The sequence below is a fragment of the Hemicordylus capensis genome, chromosome 16 (assembly GCF_027244095.1).
Source record: "Hemicordylus capensis ecotype Gifberg chromosome 16, rHemCap1.1.pri, whole genome shotgun sequence".
Taxonomy (NCBI): Eukaryota; Metazoa; Chordata; class Lepidosauria; order Squamata; family Cordylidae; genus Hemicordylus; species Hemicordylus capensis.
The window spans coordinates 12,798,113-12,817,513 of record NC_069672.1 but is presented as its reverse complement, the minus strand read 5'-3'; the positions used below and the strand labels follow the sequence as shown (position 1 = coordinate 12,817,513).

The 19,401-nt window shown below is 54.1% G+C and overlaps 1 protein-coding gene across 1 annotated transcript; it reads right to left on the bottom strand.

Annotated features, from left to right (window-relative positions):
* Positions 1 to 14,677: 14,677 nt before the first annotated feature.
* HES4 (hes family bHLH transcription factor 4) lies at positions 14,678 to 19,136 on the bottom strand. Its single transcript, XM_053281572.1, has 4 exons — positions 17,646 to 19,136; positions 16,868 to 16,963; positions 16,445 to 16,532; positions 14,678 to 15,616 (listed from the first exon to the last, which is right to left on the bottom strand). Exons 1-4 carry the CDS (start codon positions 17,751 to 17,753, stop codon positions 15,033 to 15,035), a joined length of 876 nt encoding a protein of 291 aa, XP_053137547.1. The 5' UTR covers positions 17,754 to 19,136; the 3' UTR covers positions 14,678 to 15,032.
* Positions 19,137 to 19,401: the final 265 nt, after the last annotated feature.

Genomic DNA, 19,401 nt, shown 5'->3' with positions numbered 1-19,401 from the left:
AGGGCCTCGTGTCAGCACATTGGAGCCGTGGCGAATGTGGGGCATCAGCTTGGCATGCAGAAGGTCCGAAATTCAGTCCTTGGCAGCATCGCCAGGTAGATCGGGGAGAGACTCCAGCCTGAAACCCTGAAGCGATGCTGCCGGTCAGGGTAAACCAGGCCTGCTCAACGTTGTCCCTCCTGCAGATGTTGGCCGGCAACTCCCATAATCCCTGGCTATTGGCCGCTGTGGCTGTGGCCTAAAGGCAAAGTGTGGCCGTCAAGCCGATTTCGACTCTGGGCGCCCACAGAGCCCTGTGGTTGTCTTTGGTAGAATATAGGAGGGGTTGGCCATGGCCTCCTCCCGTGCAGTATGAGATGATGCCTTTTAGCATCTTCCTAGATTGCTGCTGCCCGAGATAGCACCAGCGGGGATTCAAACCCACAACCTCCTGCTTGTTCGTCAAGCATTTCCCCGCTGCGCCACTTAAGGTGACATGTCTGTGGCCAAGACGACTTTAAAAGGGGCTTAGACAAAGTCATGGAGGACCGGTCTTGCCATGGCTACTGGTCTGGTGGCTATAAGCCACCTCCAGCCTCAGAGGCATAATGCCACTAAATATAAATGGCAGAGGAGCAACAGCAGGAGAGAGGGCATGCCCTCACCTTCTGCCTGTGGGCTTCTCAGAGGCATCTGGTGGGCCACTGTGGGAAACAGGGCCTGGAGCCCGATCCAACAGGGCTGTTCTTAGGTCCTTGTTGGCTGGGGGTTATGGGTGTTGTAGTCCAAAAAAAACAGCTGGCGGGGGGCCAAAGTGGAGCAGGCCGGGTGTAGACAAGACTGTGTTAGATCGACCGAGGGTCTGACTCAGGACAAAGCAGCTTCCGACATGCCAACCTTCCTCTCCCAAATTCCTGGATATTTCGTATCCAAGATGCGACTCCGTTTTCCTACATCCTGGACCAGATGTCAGCTTCCTGGACTGTCCAGGTCAATCGCTGGACATGTGGCAACCCTAGGCAGTAGGCATGGGGGTCCCCAGGCTGCGTTCCATCGAGCCGCTGACCAGAACGAGCCTTGCTTCGTTTCAGCAAGGCGGGCGCTCGCATGACACCCTGGGATGGAACGATACGTCCGACACGCTAGACATACCAGGCGGCTCTTCGACTCGGCTTGGCTTTCGGTGCCGGTCTCTGTCCGAAACCGGGACTCCCTTGCCGGACCTGAACTCCTTGCCACCTTGTGACCCGAAACCTCTTTCCTAAGCCTAAGTAAACAAAGCACAGCTCCTCGGCAGAGGCCAGTTTTAGCTGGGGGAGCGGGCCAGCCGAAAGGTCAAGCCTTTAAAGACGATGCAGGCTTCCCTGAAAGCCAGACGGCCGTCTGTCCCCATCCTGTTGAGTAGACGTTGACGCTCTCACCTTGGCTTTTCCTTTATATATAAATGGTGTCAAAGCTTTTTAAAAAGCCCTTTGGCTTCTAAGGTTTCCAAGACGTCCTGTATGAAACCACAGAGGGGTTCGCCGGAGACTCCAGCCGCGCTGTGCTCTCAGAGAATCGATTTTCGATAGCAGCTTAACTTCTCGTTAAGAGAAAGGCGCAGACCAACGTTTGGGGAGCGTGCAGAAAGGCGGAGAGTTAACCCCTGCTAACTGGGCAGAGAGGCACTTTTTAAACGTGGTGATTCTCTTTTATTTAGCAGGGGGAGAGTAACTGGCCCTATCCACCCCCAGCATAGTACCTCCAGTGACTGTTGCTGGTGTCCGTCTTACATTTCTTTTTAGACTGTGAGCCCTTTGGGGACAAGGATCCATCTATGAATGTATTATTTCTCTAATTGAAAAATCGAATAAATTTGTAAACCGCTTTGGAAACGGTTGTTGACAAGCAGTATATAAATATTTGTTGTTGTTGTTGTTGTTGTTGAGAGTGAGAGAGCACACACAAGCTAGCTGCACACACAGCGGGGAGAGATAAGTAAGCGCAGCTGGGGACAGAAGGCACCCAGGTTGGGGAAAAGCTAGGGGCCAGTTGGCTATACAGGCCCCACCAAGGTGACTGAAGTTAATTGCAAGGAAATCATGAAACGGATTGCCAGGAAATTTAGGACCAACAAAAGGAAGTATGTCTTTCACACATTGCACCATTGATCTGTGGAACTCTCTGCCACAGGATGCAGTGATGGCTACTAGTTTGGGTGGCTTTAAAAGGGGCTTAGACAGATTCATGGAGGATGGGTCTATCAAAGACTGCTAGTCCTGAAGGCTATAGGCTACCTCTAGATTCAGAAGCAGGTTGCCTCCGAATACCAGTTGCAGGGGAACAAAGGCAGGAGACGGGGCATGCCTTCGTGACTGAGGCGTTACTTGAAGATGTCCTTTCTCCTGTCTATTGCGAATAGTTTGATAATTCCATCGCGTGCATTCTTTCGGGGTGGGGTGGAAACATGCTGGACGAGAAAGGCTTTGGGCCTGATCCCCATTCCTTGCCCCAGTAATGGTCAGGTGAACCTTTACATGTGTGAGCACTGAAAAATGTCCCCCTTAGGGGATGGGGCTGCTCTGGGAAGAGTACCTGCCTGCTTGCATGAATGCAGAAGGTTCCAACTTAGGAACATAGGAAGCTGCCATATACGGAGTCAGACCCTTGGTCCCTCTAGCTCAGTATTGTCTTCACAGACTGGCAGCGGCTTCTCCAAGGTTGCTGGCAGGAATCTCTCTCAGCCCTGTCTTGGAGATGCTGCCCAGAACTTAGAACCTTCTGCTCTTCCCAGAGCGGGAATATCTCCCAGTGCACACACTTCCAGTCTCCCATTTATATGCAGCCAGGAAGGACCCTGCTCAGCTAAGGGGACAAGACACGCTGGCTACCACAAGACCAGCTCTCTTCTGGTCTTGTGGTGCCAGGGAGGGACCAGTTCCCTCTTTGGCAGCATCTCCAGATAGGGCTGAGGCCGGGAGACTCCTGCCTGCAACCTTGGAGAAGCCACTGCCAGTCTGTGAAGACAATACTGAGCTAGACGGACCAAGGGTCTGACTCAGTATATGGCAGCTTCCTATGTCCCTAAGCTGGGGATGGGGGTGGTGTGGTTGGGAACTTAGAAAGACGAAGTGGGTAAGGAGAAGCAGAGGCTTCAGTGCCCTGTGTTATGATTATTTCTTTATTTTGAAGATGTATTCTGCCCACCACCACCCCCGGGAACTGTTTGTCCGCTGCTGGCCATAGGAAACACTGCGGCGGTAGGGAATCTGAGAAAATCCTCTGAGGTTCCTTTTTGGGAGAAGAGACCTGAAACCAGTCTTTGATTTTTCGCTGGGGAGACATCTCGGTCCGGATAATGAGGGTCAGTGTACAGAGGGCGGGCGCCTTCATCTTCCCTGCTTTGAGGGGCGCCTGGCCTGTTGCTCTAGTTCTCACACTCTCGCACCAGAAATGGAAGATCTTCAAGGTGTTATTTTTAACTGGCGTGACGGGAAGAAAAATGGTTCTGAGTCGGGAGGAATTGAAGGGATTTGCAGGATGTCGGGTTTGCAAGGGAAGGAGAAGTTGTGTGTGTGTGGGGGGGGGCAGATCGGCTCCTAATGATTCCTGTGGGGGAGGCCGCAGACCGCTGAGCAGCATAAGAATGATTTGATCAGTAGGGCTGCTTGTCCCCCCCCCTCCCCAAAGGTACCTAAGCAGGCCTGCAAATCATCTTCCGCTTTGGATTTTCAGCCAGGACTTGCCATGACCTGCTTGGAGTGAGCCGGGGAAGAAGATCCAAGCGGTTGGAAACAATCCCCTTTTTGCTATTATTATACCGAACGCGATCCCCACACACTGCCTCCCCCCCCCGCCCTCCGGCTGCCCCACAAAGCAGCTGCTTATTAGCACACCTTGACACAACTTGAACCCTGGTTAGGGAAGTCATCAAGCCTCTGGGTGGAGGCGCCTCTGTGCGCAGGACGGTACACAAGGTCAGCCTTGTGATGGAGAGACGTGTGGCCAGCTCTCGGAGGTGTTTTCCTGTCCTTTATGCCACCAGTTCCCTACCTCCTTTTGAAACAGCTGACAACAGTGATTAGTACAATCTGAGCTGCTAGGATGGTAGCAGGGTTGGTTAAAAATGCAAGCCGCAGCTTGAAGGGGAGGAGAGCGGGGCTTGTGGTAGTGAACATAAGCTGTCCCCTTGGACAAGCAGGGCTCTGCCTTAGGGAGCCCGGTAAGATCTTCTCCTGGAGGGGTGGGATTATCCTCAGGAGATGGGGCTCAGTGGTAGAGCATCTGCCTGCTTGCGTGCAGAAGGTCCCGGGTTCACTCCCTGGCAGCATCTCCAGACAGAGCTGGGTGACATTCTGGCCTGAAATCTTGGAGTGCCGCTGCCAGTCAGAGTAGGCAATACTGAGCTGGATGGACCAATGGTCAGACTCAGTAGGCAGCTTCATATTCCATAAAAGGTAAAGTGTGCCGTCAAGTCGGTGTCGACGCCTGGTGAGACCACAGAGCCTCGTGGTTGTCTTTGGTAGAATACAGGAGGGGTTGACCATTGCCTCCTCCCGTGCAGTATGAGATGATGCCTTTCAGCATCTTCCTATATCGCTGCTGCTCGATATAGTACCAGCGGGGATTCGAACCGGCAACCTTCTGCTTGTTAGTCAAGCATTCCCTCCGCTGTGCCACTTAAGGTGCCTATACCTGCCTCTATACCTAATAGATTAATATACCTAAGGAGAGCTGGTCTTGTGGTAGCCAGCATGACTGGTCCCCTTAGCTAAGCAGGGTCCACCCTGGTTGCATTTCAATGGGAGACTAGACGTGTGAGCACTGGAAGAGATTCCCCTCAGGGGATGGAGTTGCTCTGGGAAGAGCATCTAGGTTCCAAGTTCCTGGCAGGTTCCTGGCAGGATCTTCCAGATAGGGCTGAGAGAGACTCCTGCCTGCAACCTTGGAGAAGCTGCTGCCGGTCAGTGTAGTAGACAATACTGAGCAGGATCGACCAAGGGTCTGACTCAGTATATGGCAGCTTCCTATGTTCCTAAATGCCTCCCCCAGACCTACCTGGAGATGCTGCCAGGGATTGAGCCGGGGGGGACTGTGTGCCCACCAAGACTAATAAAAAGAGCCACCAGGGTATGACCAGGGCAACCCTGGCTGCAACATCTCTAGAAGCCCTGGTGGACAACTCCCATGGATTGCAGTCACGGCCACCGGGGGGGGGGGGGAGTGTTGTGCCCACACCAGGAAAGGGGCAGTAAGGGAAAGAGAATTTTAAAATGCTCTCTTAGGATGGAGAAAGGGGCACACATTTGCTGTGGATGGGAAAGAGAGAGGGGCTGGGTTTAAATTATTTAATTTGCTCCGAGGACCCGCAGACAGACAACACAGGCGGAGCTGCCTGTGCCGGGCCCGGCGTCTGCGTTCAGCAGGGTGGGCGTGTCCGGTCAAGCGCCACAGGAGAAGCGGAGAGCAACCACTCCGAGAAATTTGGCGCCAACCCGCCCGCCTTTGAAAGCGCCGGCATTCCGATCCGGTCAGGCTGAAGGGAAAGTCCCGAGGGAGCGCTTCAGTGCAGTGACCCCCTCTGACCCCGGAGAATGGTGGCCGCTTCCCCAGAGGCACTTATTTCCAATTAATCAAATTAAGAGGCCGAGTCAACTTGCCCACCGCTTGGCCAGCTGTGACCTGCAGCACGAGCTTCCGAAGGCTCGGATCAGGGCCTTTCCCCTCTGCCCTGCGGACTGAGCACAGCTGACAGCTATATTCTAAGGGCCTGGCTTTGGCCTCTCCAGTGAGGAACACAAGAAGCTGCCGTCTACTGAGTCAGGCCCTTGGTTGATCCAGCTCAGCACTGTCTACACTGGCTGGCAGCAGTTCTCCCAAAGTTCCAGGCAGGAGTCTGCCGGGAGATCCTGCCCGGGTTTGAACTGAGGACTTTCCGTATGCTAAGCAGATGCTCTGCCACGAATTTATTGACTTATTATCCCAGTTTGGTTAGTGCAACTTCAGACTGTACCAGCCGGGGCCATAAGAATGTAAGAATGGCCATGCCAGAGCAAACCAGTGTCTATCTAGTAACCAGGCAGATGCCTTTTGGGACCTGCAAAGCCTGGCTCTTAGTAATCCTTGAATGTTTTCCATTGTTTTAATAGTTTGTTGGGTTGTGTTTTGTTGTATTTATGGTTTGTGAACTGCCTAGAGCCTTTGGAGTCAGGCAGTGTATAAAACAAACAAACAAACAAATCAGGGCCCCAAAGTGCCAACCTCCCCAGTTCTCTGTCTCCGGGGCCCAGGATTCAGAGGTACACTGCTTGCTTCTGAGCCTGGAGGCTCCACTTAGGATGGCTAATACCGTGTTTCCCCGAAAATAAGACAGCATCTTATATTAATTTTAGCCCCCAAAAATGCACTAGGGCAATTAGCGGTACATCAGAAATTACTGCTAGGTCTTACTTTCGGGGTAGGTCTTACTTTCGGGGAAACAGGGTAATAACCCATCCATGTTTAGCTCTAATCCCCTTTTAAAGCCATCTAACCTAAGCTAGACGTATGTCCACTGACACCCAAGAAAGCTGAATGCTAGATGTTCGTGTCAGAAGGGACCCTAGAGGCTTTCTAGTCCACCCCCACCCCCAACTCAGGGCAGGAAACCGCAGGGTTGCAGGCTGAGCCATTAAGAACAGCCTTGCTGAGTCATCATAGGAACACAAGGAGCTGCCTTGCTGAGTCGGGCCCGTGGCCCATCAAGGTCAGGACTGCCTACACTGACTGGCAGCGGCTCTCCAGGGTTTCAGGCAGGAGCCTCTCCCCGGCGCACTGCCTGGAGATGCTGCCAGCCAGGGACCGAACCTGGGACCTTCTGCATGGCTTTCCCTCCCATTGAGCTATGGCCTCTCAATGAAGGTGCTTGACACAGTTCGGCGGCGGCTTCCCAAGCTTTCAGGCAGGGCACCGTTTAAAGCAGACGCTCCACCAATGAAACATCTGCCTAGCCCAGCATCCTACCCCCCCCCAAAGTGCCCCCAAAGATGCCACCGGCCAAGACGCCCACCGGCGGCGGCAGCGGGGCATGAAGGCACCAGCCCCACACCCCTCGCTTCGCCGGCGGTCTCCAGCCGCTGGCACTCACAAACACACTGCCTCTGAACATGGAGGCTCCACTCAGTCAGCCTCCCCTGCGAAGTGCTGGGAATGGCCCTTCACGCCCTAGGTGGCTTAGGACCGAGCGGGGAGGGGGACCCTGGAAGGACACCTTCCTCAGTAGGGCAGGGAGGGCAGTGTGGGCGGGGTGGGAAAGGGCCCCTTTTCTGGCTGGAGCTGCTGCCCTTGCAAGCCCAGTCTCCTGTTCCCAGCAGCAGCCAGCAGCAGCAGCAGCGCCGCCACGCCCCGGAGCTGGATCAGGGCCCAGTTCAGCCAGCCCTGGGGCGGGCGGCGGCGCAGCGCCTTGGAGAGCCCGGCCGCCCGCCTGGCTTCGCTTCTCACGCTTCCTGCCTGGCGCAGCCCGGCGGCGCGCTCCTGCCTCCCTCTTCCTTCCCGGCCGCGGAGCCAGGAGGCGAGGGCTGCTGCCGCGTCCCTCCCTCTCCAGCCCGGCCCCGCGTGGGCGGCTGAGCGCTTCCTCCCGGCTGGCCAAGAGCCGCCGCCGCCGCCGCCTGCGGCCGCCAGCAGCACAGCCGCAGCCGCCGCCGGCCAGGAGGGCTCCCTCCCTCTCTGTGAGCCTGCCTTGGCGGCGCGCCCGGCCGCGGCCTGCGCGCAGGAGGGAGGCCAGGAGGAGGGCCCGGCTGCCGGAGTGCGCCCGGTTCTCACGACCTCCAGGCAGCGCGCACAGCGGGCTGGAGAGGCGGGCCGGACGCCAGCCCAGCGCGCTCTCTGCCTCCTGCTCCGGCAGGGCAGCCAAGGCAGCGGGCGGGCAGGCGGAGAGCTGGCCGGGGGCTCGCTCGGGCTGCTGCTGCAGCGTCTCCCCTTACCTCGGACTTTAAAGGGGACCCCCCCGCCGCCCCGCTTAAAAAGGCAGTGGTGGTGCAGTGGTTAGAGCCTAGGAGGAGGCAGGAAGCTGCCAAGTTGAGGATCGTGGCCAACCCCTCCTTTGGAGTCGAGCAGGGGAGGCGTTGGTGGCTCGGGGAGAGGGGGCCAGTGTTCGCTCCTCTCCCGGGCCCGCCCCTCGGAGATAATGTAGAAAATAGGGAGGGGTTGGTGCCGGGGGGGGCCCTCAGGAGCTGGGGGCCCCGGTTCTTTGAACCCATCAAGGGGCGTGGCTATAATTGAGCGGATGGGTTCAAAGGACCCAGGGCCCCCACCTCCTGAGGGGCCCCCCTGCTCCCCAACCCCCCTATTTTCTTCAAGGGGCCTCCAGGAAGTGGGGCGAACACGGCCCCCCTCTCCCCTGGCTACGCCTCTCAGTTGTAGCTACCCCACTGCTTGGATGGGTTAGCCATCCCCTGGGTAGCTATGCCAGACTGTGAAGGCCATATGCGCCCTGGCAGGGGCCCCCCACCATGTATGGCATTGAAGTCTGGGGGTGCCCCTCATGTGAAGCTCTTCCTGCTGTCTGTCCTAAATTAACTGCTAACCAGTTTAGAACGTGGCCACCCCGTTAAACGGGTTAGCAGTTAATTGTGGGAGAGGAAGAGAAGTTGTGGGAGAGGAGAGAGAAGTGGTCTCTCTGTCTAGCCAGTGGCCATAATCCTCTCTTGCCACAGAAAATCCCATAAATTGGTTATGCGCAGTGTGAATCATTCATTTTGTCCTGAACCTGCTGCCCATCCATTTCATCGGGCCATCCCAACCTCTAGTCCTAGGAAGAAAAGATTATCTCTGGCCACTTTCCCCACCACAGTATCTCTCCCCTTTCCCCTATCTGACAGATACCATCTTCCCGAACTGCATGGGTGTTGCATTCTGGACACAGGAGAGAGATTCCCAGCAATCAAGTGCTGGCATTAACAGGCCAATCCTGTGTGTATTCCCCTGGGAAGTAAGTGTATCACCTCAGGATGCCTGAGGCTGGGGAGGGCTCTTCTTTCATGCCCTGCTCCTGGGCTTCCCAGAGGCATCAGGTGTGCCACCGTGGGAAACAGGATGCTGGCACGGATTAGTCCTTGGCCTGATAATGCAGGGCTCGTAAGGCGTGCCTAGCTAAGGAGAGAGGAGCATTTCTGAGAGGCCCTTAGCAAGTGGCAAGAGACCAGCTCGGATAAGGATTGGCAATGCATCCTTGTACTGTGCTCCGAATGGCAGTGCACGCCCATGGGGCATGACCTCAGCCTTTGGACTGGACTCACGGCAGACGTGCCAAAGAGGTTGGCCTCCCTTCAAACAACCTTTCTCCCTCCAGATATGACAAAGCCGGCATTATTGCCACCTCTTCCAACCCTGACTCACCTCTTTGGACTTTCAACTCAGCAGCACCAGCAAGAGAGAGAGATCGAGAGAGAGAGATCTAGTCCTTTGACGTATATTATACCAGCCGGATGGCTTATTTGCATGGCTGATTTTCTTGCTGACACCCAAGAGATATCCAAATATCTAGGGCTGCATGCTTGGACTGATTTAATGGGTAGAGCAATCTAACGCAAAGCTTTAAGTGCAGAGCTAAGAGCCTCTCTGGTTTAGCAGAAGGGCCAGAATTGAAGGCACATCTACCTTTGTTCCAGCTGCAACCGCCGTGCCAGCTCTCTGTTCCCTGAGCCAAATTCTGATGTTGCCAAAACTTGAAAGTAAAGGTGGCCGTTTTCTCCCAGGACTTTCCGGGGAAAACTTTTGCGGTTTTCCGTCTCCCCAGAAGAGATCCAGGCAAATTAATCTGGGCCTGCCGTGCTGAAGTCAGTGTCAACAATGTCTCTTAAACTGGGGTCACTGGAAGCTCAGTCAGGCCATTGGTCCATCTGGCTCAGGATTGTCTGCACTGACTGGCAGCCGCTTTCCAGGGTTTCAGGCAGGAGTCTTTCCTAGCCCTACCTGGAGATGCTGCAAGGAATTGAACCTGCAAGTGACCATCTGCATGCAAATCAGATGCTCAACCACTGAGCTAAGGAGGCTCCTGGTGAATATTTGCAGCTGCCTTCTGAGCCAAGCATCATCTACTCTGACTGGTAGCAGCTCTCTAGGGTTTCAGGCAGGAGTCTTTCCCAGGTCTTCCTGGAGATGCTGCCAGGAATTGAACCTGGCACCTTCTGCATGCAAATCAGATGCTCAACCACTGAGCCAAGGATGCTCCTGATGAACATTTGCGGCTGCCCTCTGAGTCTAGTGCAGTATTGTCTACACGGACTGGCAGCAGCTCCTCCAAAGTTTCGGGCAGGAGTCTTTCCCAGCCCCACTGGAAGATGCTGCCAGGCATTGAACTTGGAACCTCCCACGTGGCCAAGGCTCTGGCATGAGCTACGGCCCCCTCACATGGGTCTTCTATGGTGCTGATGGGACTTGAACTTGTTCATTTAATAAAGAAGTAGTCTCTGCTCCCTAGGTACCTCCTCGGCATGCAGAAGTGTGTTTGACTGGGAATTAAAGGAACTTTTTTGTCTTAAAAAAAAAAAAGAATCCTAAATGGCCCTGTGAACCTCCAGGACCGAAGGAATATTGAGGGCTTTTGAGCTTGAGTGTCACTCCGTTAAAAAGGAAAATGGAGACAAAGGGTGGATGTGGGCAGTGTGAGGTTAAAAAGCTCCCCTCCCTGCACCAGATACAGATGTTTCAGGAAGGAGGGAAGGGAAAATAACACCTTTTCCTCTTCCCACCCTCTAGAACTCCACCCTGCGCAGTTCCAAACCTGCCCCTCTAGAGCAGCAGAGGAAGGCCTAAGGGAGTGGTGAAGGGGGAAAGTGTCCTTTCCTCTTTCCCCCTTCTTGAAACTCAACCTCTGCACATGAGACTTTAAAGAAGACCGCCTGCTGTCCCACACTTGCTGGATCCCTGCACAGGAGGAGTCTAGGACACACTGCCACGTTTTGTTCCCAGCGCGGGAAATTCTGCCGGAGTAATCCCAGCGCCCAAAACTCCTGCGCCAAAACGCATGGGAGTCACCCGATGGCAACTTGCAAGGCCATCCCTCAATTAATAACGCTGCCAGCCCACCTCACAGGGCTGTCGTAAAGGTTGCCGAGAAACTGTATAGGACGTGCAATGAATTCGGAAATGCCGTGCAGCATTGCCGCGACGATTATGGTCCCCGTTATGGATATGCTGCTTTTCAATTTTAAAAAGTTCCCCGAGCGGTTTACCGAGAAAACGGAGACGGCCGGAGCTCTGATCAGCCACCTGAGACAGAGACCTGACCCCACCTTATGGCTCCCCCCCCCCGCTCTGCCCCCTCCCCATTTTTTAATTTTATGGCTTTTTAAGCAGTGCCGATTTTCATTTCTCACTAAAGGTATTGCAGTTGCTTCCTTTTTTGCTAGGATTGATTCACATGCTTTCTTTGGGTGTGAGTGTGTGTGTGTGTGTGTGTGTGTGTGTGTGTGTGTGTCATAATGGGTGGCAAAATTGTCTTCCCCATTCTTTTCCCGCCCTGGACGAAGGAGAGGGGGCAGGCTGAGAGAGAGAGAGAGAAGAAGAAGAAAAAGAAACAGGCCTCTTTTATGGGCCAGGCATTGTGAGGGCAGGCGGTTGAATTTACAACCCCATTAAGAATGAGAGTCCATCTCGCCCTGTCAATGAGAAGGGGGCTTTCCGTGGGGCGGGGGGTGGGGGGGGAGGAGAGCAGGGAAAGAAGCACATTTAACCCTTCTGTGCTGCATTCCCAGGATCTCAATAGATTCTCGGCCTGCCAAGAAGCCCACGGCATTTTCAATGAGACCTTTTATACCTTGTAATTACCCTTCTCCACAAAAGGGCCAAGGTTTTCTCTGCCTCCCCTCCGAGGGAGGGCGGGAGGGTAGCTTTCCCCCACTTCTCCCGTCTCCTTGAATGAGACGAGGTGGAGATAGAAGAGTGCCGGGTGTGCGTGCATGTCTTCTTCCCAGGTAGCTCACGACAAAATGTGGGTTTCAGGCCGGGCTGAGTTGGGGTTAATTTTAAAATCAATAGATCAACCTGTGCTTTGGGGTGAGAAAGAGCGGTGGGTCATCCGAAACCAGGAGTTCTGGAAATTTTGTCCCGAAATTTTGTACTACAACTCCCATCAGCCCCCGCTACAATGGGCAGAGGGATGATGGGTGTGGCAGTCCACCAATGTCTGGGGATCCAAGTTAGGGAACCCCAAGTCTAGTCCAATATCGTATTATCGGACTGGCAGAGGGCCTCTAGAGTGCCCTGTGAGGGCTCTTCCAGCCCTGAAACCTTGTATCCTGCCCATTGCAGGTGGCAGGATTTGAACCTGGGACCTTGTGCGTGCAAAGCCTTTGCTCTACCACATGGCTCGGTGGCGGAGCCCCTGCTTTGCCTGCAGAAGGTTCCAGGTTCAATCCCTGACAGAATCTCCAGGTCGGGCTAGAAAAAGACTCCTGCCTGAAGCCCTGCTGCCCGTCGGTGTAGACAATCCTGAGCTGGATGGAACAAGGGTCTGACTCAGTCTGACAGCTGCCTGTGTATCTACGGAATGTGGTCCCTCCTGATAAACGGGGACGTGAATCTGTCTCTTATTCTGAAGCATCATCGGTCCTACTTCGCTTGACCGGCAGAGGAACTCCTCTGATGTCTTAGGAAGGGGTTTTTCCCAATCCTGCCGTCTCAGCCCCTTTGCTGGAGGTCTTCAAAGAGAGGCTGGGCAGACACCTGTCAGATTCCTGCCCTGAGCAGGTGTGGGCTGGGCGAGGACCTCAAACCACCCTTCCAGCTCTGACATCCTAGGGTTTCTCAGTTTCGTCCCAGGCCATAAACCCCCCCCCTGGCTGGTTTCTGTGGATCCAGCCAGCCCTTAAGCGGGCAGAATTATCAGACCAGGCTTGGCTTGTTTCTGGCCAGCTGGCAATCCCCGGCGTCATTTGTGGCAGAGTTCAGTCTGGGGAACATGTCTGGACTAATAATAAAGAACATCTTAACTTCCCTGCTGAGATGTCGTCGCTTGTTCCTGTACATCTGGATTGGGGTTTCTGGGGCAGAAGGTGTGACTTCCTGGCATACCTTCGCCCCAGCACCTCTTTGAAAGGAAACGGGTGGCTGGACGAATACCTGCCAGTTCCCTACAAAATAAGAAGGGGTGGGGTCATAGCTCAGTGGCAGAGCATCTGCTTGCATGCACAAGGTCCCAGGTTCAATCCCTGGCAGCATCTCCAGGTAGGGCTGGGAAAGACCCCTGCCTGAAACCTTGGAGAGCTGCTGCCAGTCAGTGCTGGCAGTACTGAGGTTGACACACCAAGAGTCTGACTCATTAGGCAGCATCCGTAGCTCGGTGGCGGAGCATCTGCTTGGCATGCAGAAGGTCCCAGGTTCACTTCCTGGCAGCATGTCCAGGTAGGTCTGGGAAAGACCCCTGCCTGAAACCTTGGAGAGCTGCTGCCAGTCGGAGTTAGAAGGACCAAGGGTCTGACTTGGTATAAGGCAGCTTCCTATGATCCTATGCAAGGGTGCTTGGAAGCATGGCGCAGGTACGCGAGCTTACTCTTCAGACTTTGTTTCTAGGCTGGCCCCCAGCCCTGGGCTGTGTGGAATAACAACGTGCCCCTGCACATGTGCAAAGTGCATCCCCTGCAACCTGAAATCATCCTTGCCAATGCTTGCACGCCTGGCATTAAGAGTCAACTGTGGAAAATTAAGGCTTCAGGGCACAGCTGGGCTTCTGATCCTTGAGGAAGTTGTGCTTGAAGGGGAATTTTCACACTGTGATACAGAAATGAGTACCCCCCTGCCCACCCACCCCCCGGGTGGACATTGTGCAGGGAAATCTAGTCTTTAAATTTTCTAGATACACAAAGGTCAGCTTAAAAAGGCAGGATGTAAGTGGTGGTCTTCAGGGGCCCCCGCGGGAGCACAGAGGGAGGCTTACATGCTCCCGCTGGGCTAGAAAACCTGGCAAAAGTCCAACCAATGTGTATCCACATTTTTTCCATTCTAAATTCTGTTATCACGACTCCCCTAGAAACCACCATTGATTTGATTCAAGGGAGATCATGATAGATCTAGGTAGGATAGATTGCTGGCTCTGAAGGACTCTTCTCACTTCAAAAACTATCAGGGGCACATGCCAGGTACAGGTTAGCTATTCTGTGGCTTAGTTCACACAACCGTTTGAACCTAGGTTTAATGTGGGTTACTGACGTTAGCGCAATTGTGTGAACCCACGCTGAGGTGGGAACCCCAGATTCAGCTCAGACCATAAACCATTTTGCGTGGGCTCACACAATCACGGGAATGCCGGTAACCCACATGAAACCTAGATTCGAATGGTTGTGTGAACTAGTACTGTGTCTCAGTCGGGAGGGGACCCTATGAAAACCTCCATTTAAGAGAGAGAGGACTTCTAAGGCTGCAGTTCTGAATGCATAAGCCTACTGAACACAGTGGGAGTTACTCCTCAGCAAGCATGCAAAGGTTTGTGGTGGAAATGTGCTTGCCATAAACTTTACATGGATGGACAAAAGGGGTTCTACCTGTAATGCATCCATTAAAAGCAGAAGAGCTCTGCCAAGTTGCTAGTCCATAGGACATTTTACATCATTCCATTTTTACATCATCCAATTTTATAAGAGCTTGCCCCTTACTTGTCCTAGGGGAGTAGCTATTTTCAAGTTTGCCCCCACCCCCGCCCCCGCCCCCACCCCCACCCCACCCGCCAAATGACACATCAGCGTTTCTAGTTCAAGAAAGTTTTTATTTGTACAAACACCTTCCAACACTTTCAAAAAGCTCAGACGTACACAGACTCACGAAAAAGAAGCTTTGGCATAATATGTGGGAATATTCGATACAAAACTAAGACTTTCTTTTTAAACGGGAATTATTTCACATAAACCAACACGTATTAATTTGTGGGTTTTTTTCTTTAATTAAAAAAAAAGGGGGGAGTAAAAAATACAAACTGAAATCCCAACCTTTGGAAACAAATAAATAAAAAACAAACCAACAAAAACAGAAATCCAAGTTCCATACAACGGAACCAAATATATTCTCAGAGTCTTTTGTGGGGACCGTGTGTCCGACGGCAGTCACCAGGGTCTCCAGACAGATTCGCTGCGCTCCCCTCCGGCTTGGGAAACGGGGGCCAAGTTGCCCCCAAAAGACGTGAGTCCTTGCACGGGGGACGCCGAAGGCGTCGCTGTGGAGTTGCCCGAGGAGACGGGCATGTTTGCGTTGGCATAGAGCGGAATCACTGGCCCGGTGCCAGGCGGGAAAGCCGGGTTAGGGATGAGGAAAGCAAACTGCCCGTCGGTAGCTGGCACCAGCTGGAATCCCCCATAGACCTTCGGGGAGAGGGTTTCGGCAGGATTCAGTTTGCAGGAGACCGGCATGGCCCCGGCCGCTCCCGCCGGGCCGGGCAGCTGGACGTGCAGAGGTTGAGGCAGATGGGCCGGCTGCCCGCTGGTGGCCGACGGCGGCGGGGGCGGCGGCGGCGGAGGGTAATTCATGGCCACAATCTGACCCAGACAAGCCGAGAGGTGGCCCAGCAGCCGGCTGCGGACATCCGTGTTCACCCCTTCGCAGGTGGAGAGGAAACGGGTGACCTCATTCATGCACTCGTTAAATCCGGCCCGGTATTTGCCTAGAACAGTAGGATCGGCACTCAGGGCGGCTGCAGCGGAGAAAAGAAAACGGAAGGAGGGAGATTAGCTGCTGGAAGCCTCGGAGTCTGGCAGCCCCTTCCTTCCCCCAGGGATGCATCCTCCCCCCTCGTCTGCTTAGGAAACTGACAGGCCCGCTCTCTGCTGGCCTTAGAAATGGTTCCTCCGCAGAGCTCTTGGGGAGGCCGTGCCGCCCGTCAGCTAGGTTTGGCCGAGGAAGATCCGAGTTCGAATCCCATGAAGCTTCTTGGCGGCCCCTGGGCAAACCCCTTTAGGGAAGCCACTGCGGTGAAGCGGGTCAAACATCGGGACTTGTGAGGTCTGGGTTCAGATTCTTGCCCAACCGTGAAGCTCAATTGGGTGCTCTTGGGGAAATCACTTTCTATCTACCTAGCCTACCTCGCTGGGGGTTGGTATGAGGAATTTTTTTTTTTGAAAGGGAGGAGGGATATCCCCCTGTGAAGGTACCTCCCTGGAAGGAACAAATGCACGGCAGGCGGGGCCCCTCCCATACGCCTTGTGAGGCCATAAAGTTTTATCTGTATACCTTACAAAAGCGTTATAAGGCGGCTTACAAGGTTGTCGAGAGGCCAGACCGAGGGGCAAGCATACAAGAGGGTCCAGAAACAAAGACCACTGTGGCAGGGGATGACGCAATCTATAGCCGGTGTTCCCTGTTAGAGGGATTCCCAGATGGGGTTGACTACAACGCCCATATTCCCCTGCCAGAGGACACTGGGGGTGATGGGAGTTGTAGTCAAGCCCCTCTGGGAATTCCTCTTACACTGCTGGGGACTCCTGCCCTAGAGAGCTGCCAAGAAGGACGTTGCCGCGCTGACCTGTCATCTGAGCCCGCTGGAGGTTCCGCAGGTGCTTGACGGTCATCTCCAGGATATCTGCTTTCTCAAGCTTGGAGTGTCGGGAGCTCTGGTGGGGGAGAAAAAAGGGGGGGGGAAGAGAGAGAGAGAAGTGAGCTTGTTGGGGGGGGGTGCAGAAGAAAATGCAAAGGAGTCTCCCCTGCAACGTGGCCTGCTTGCATCTGGTCGCCTGGGCCCACCTCTCTTCCCACCCTCACTGGCTCCAGCCATGGTACAAACTAGACAGCTAAATATTTCAGAGTCCATTGGGATCTCTCCGGGAGCTTGGGTGTGCACACTGCGCTCACGTAGGCGGCCCCCTGGCTTTGCCCGGAGACCCCGCGCTTCCCCTCTTAGCAACCCACCCGGATAGGGCCCTCTCCTCTCCCCCTCTCCCCAACTTACATCTTTCTTCAGAGCGTCCAGGATGAGCGTCTTCAACTGGCCCAAGCTCTCGTTGATCCTGGCACGCCGTCGCTTTTCCATGATCGGTTTGGAAGACTGCACGGCGAGGGAGAGAAGAGGAGCAGCAGATTAGGCGGGCATCAGACCAGACAGGCTTCCACCCAACACCTTGATACGCCGCCGGCTTCCTTGCTTTAGCTTCCTAGCCGTTTTGCAGTTGAACTAAAGCTCCGGTAACTCAACAAGGTATATCGGCATCTGCTTGGGTTGAGTGAGGGGTCCTCTTAGCATTGCAACACACACACACACACACACACACACACACACACACACACACACAGAGCAGTATATCTGGTTTCTAGACCCTTGTGCATTCACACCAACAGGGCAACTCAGAAAACGAACGCCAATTAGGCTACCTACAGTTTCTGTCCTAATTACAGATCCCGGCCAAGAAGCTAGTCCTCATGAGCATGCCCCACACCCGTACACACATACGACTCCAACCCACCCCCCACTGAGCAATCTTCTGCAGCCACACCAGCAGACCCCACCACACCAAGGACACCCATATCTCAATTTAGGATGTGTGATCAGGGTCCGAGGGGATGGCCACAGGGTCTCGATCCAAACAGATCACATCCGCTGTCGGGGGGGGGGATCTTGATATCCCCCCACACATCTCCACCACCTGCATCCAGAAATCAAGTGGCGCGTGTGTCTGTGTATGTGATGGAGGGATGCCCCCCAACCAACCACGCCAGGGAAGCAGTATTACCTTTCTGTGCTCGCTGGCGCTCTTGGGCTTGTCTGGGGTCTGGCTGGAGCTGGCCGGGGCCCCCGCGATGGGGGAGGCGGTCGGCTTCTCCATGGTGTCAGCCGGCATGTCTGCAGTCCTTGGAAGGCGGTGCAAACGCGGCAGCCAAACTGGGAAGGAAACCAACGCGGCGGCGGCACCCAGAGCAGGCGAGGCGGACCGGCGGCTGGAAGACACTGTACATCCGACGCGGGTGCAGGCGCAGAGGCGTGCTGCTGCTTCCTGAGCTCAGCCGTTCAGGGAGTTTGCTGCTGCTGCTGCTGCTTCCTGAGCTCAGCCGTTCAGGGAGTTTGCTGCTGCTGCTGCTGCTTCCTGAGCTCAGCCGTTCAGGGAGTTTGCTGCTGCTGCTGCTGCTTCCTGAGCTCAGCCGTTCAGGGAGTTTGCTGCTGCTGCTGCTGCTGCTGCCGGCCCCACCGCATCGGGAGCGGGGAAGCCTCCCTCTGGCGAGCAAGCCGGCGTCCGAGGCGAGGGTGCACGGGCAAGGCTCCAGGCACGCCCGCGGCGGCTGCAGCGCTGGCTGAGCCTGGCTTTTTGTAGCGGGAGGAGAGGGCAGCGCGGGCGGGCGGGCGGCTGCGAGGCTGCAGGGACCCCCCTGCGCCTTTATAGCCGGAGGCGCTTCCCAATTCGTGTGAAAGCTTCTCCACATTCTTTCCCACACTCCCGCCAGCCAATGGGAGACGGGACTCACCCCGTCGGGCTCCGCCATTGGACGACGCCCCCGCGAGCTGTCAGTCACGCGCAGAGATTCCACAAAATTAAAAAAAAAAGAAGAAGAAGAAAGAAAAAGAAAAAAAGAAAAAGAAAAAGAAGAAAAAAATCTGCATGCAACAATATATACGTATATGGCATTCTTTTTTAAAACGATGCAATGTATAAATATATTAATTTTTAAAAACCAAAATTTCTCTCTCTCTCTCTCCCTCCTATGCAATACAGACATATACGATTTTTTTTTAAAAAAAGAATACCCGTGCAACTATGCATATATGAATTGGAAATACCCATGAGAGTATGCATGTATGAATTTTTTAAAAACACCCATGCAACGATATAGACATATGCGGATTTTTAATAAAACCATGCAACTGTACATATATGAATCCAAAAACTCATGCAACAATATATACATATATGAACTTTAAACCCACCCCCCAACAATCATGCAACAATTGCTTGCATATATATATATATATAGAGAGAGAGAGAGACTGCAGCGGGGAGGGTAGCAACACCCTCCAAAGTGGGGGATTCAACCTGTTTAGCCATCAAGAGGGCGCCACAGCTCAGCTCCCCAGCTTTTCAAGCAGGGGGTTAACAGCACAGGTTGGCATGCAGAAATCTCAGTGATACGTGCGGGCTTCCAAAGCATTGCCAAGTAAAGAAATCGAGGGGGGGCATCCCCCCTCTAAACACGACAGGCTACTTGCATTGTACTTTTATTTAAATTTTATTTGTTTGTTTGCCGGTTCTCCCCCCCACCCCGCCCACCCTCCACCCCAAGTATTTATCTGAGGATTAAGGGGACCCCGCGCACACAGACGACCTCTGGAAGTATTAAAAAGGCTGGGCAGAGGTTGACGTGGCCCGCCCCGGCAATCAGTAAGGAGCCTTCCCTGTGGGAGTTTCCTTGGCTAAGGTGCAGAAGGTTGTTAAAGCAGAGATTTTTTTTTGATTATTATTTTTTAAATCCGGCCCAGATATTTTAAAAACATTTCTT

Excerpts from the sequence above, each read along its gene's own strand:
- HES4 (XM_053281572.1), bottom strand. The coding sequence starts at position 17,753 with ATGCCGGCTGACACCATGGAGAAGCCGACCGCCTCCCCCATCGCGGGG. Across the intron at positions 16,964-17,645 it reads GCGCCAGCGAGCACAGAAAG|TCTTCCAAACCGATCATGGA; the intron begins GTAATACTGCTT and ends CTCGCCGTGCAG. Across the intron at positions 16,533-16,867 it reads TGGACGCTCTGAAGAAAGAT|AGCTCCCGACACTCCAAGCT; the intron begins GTAAGTTGGGGA and ends CTCCCCCACCAG.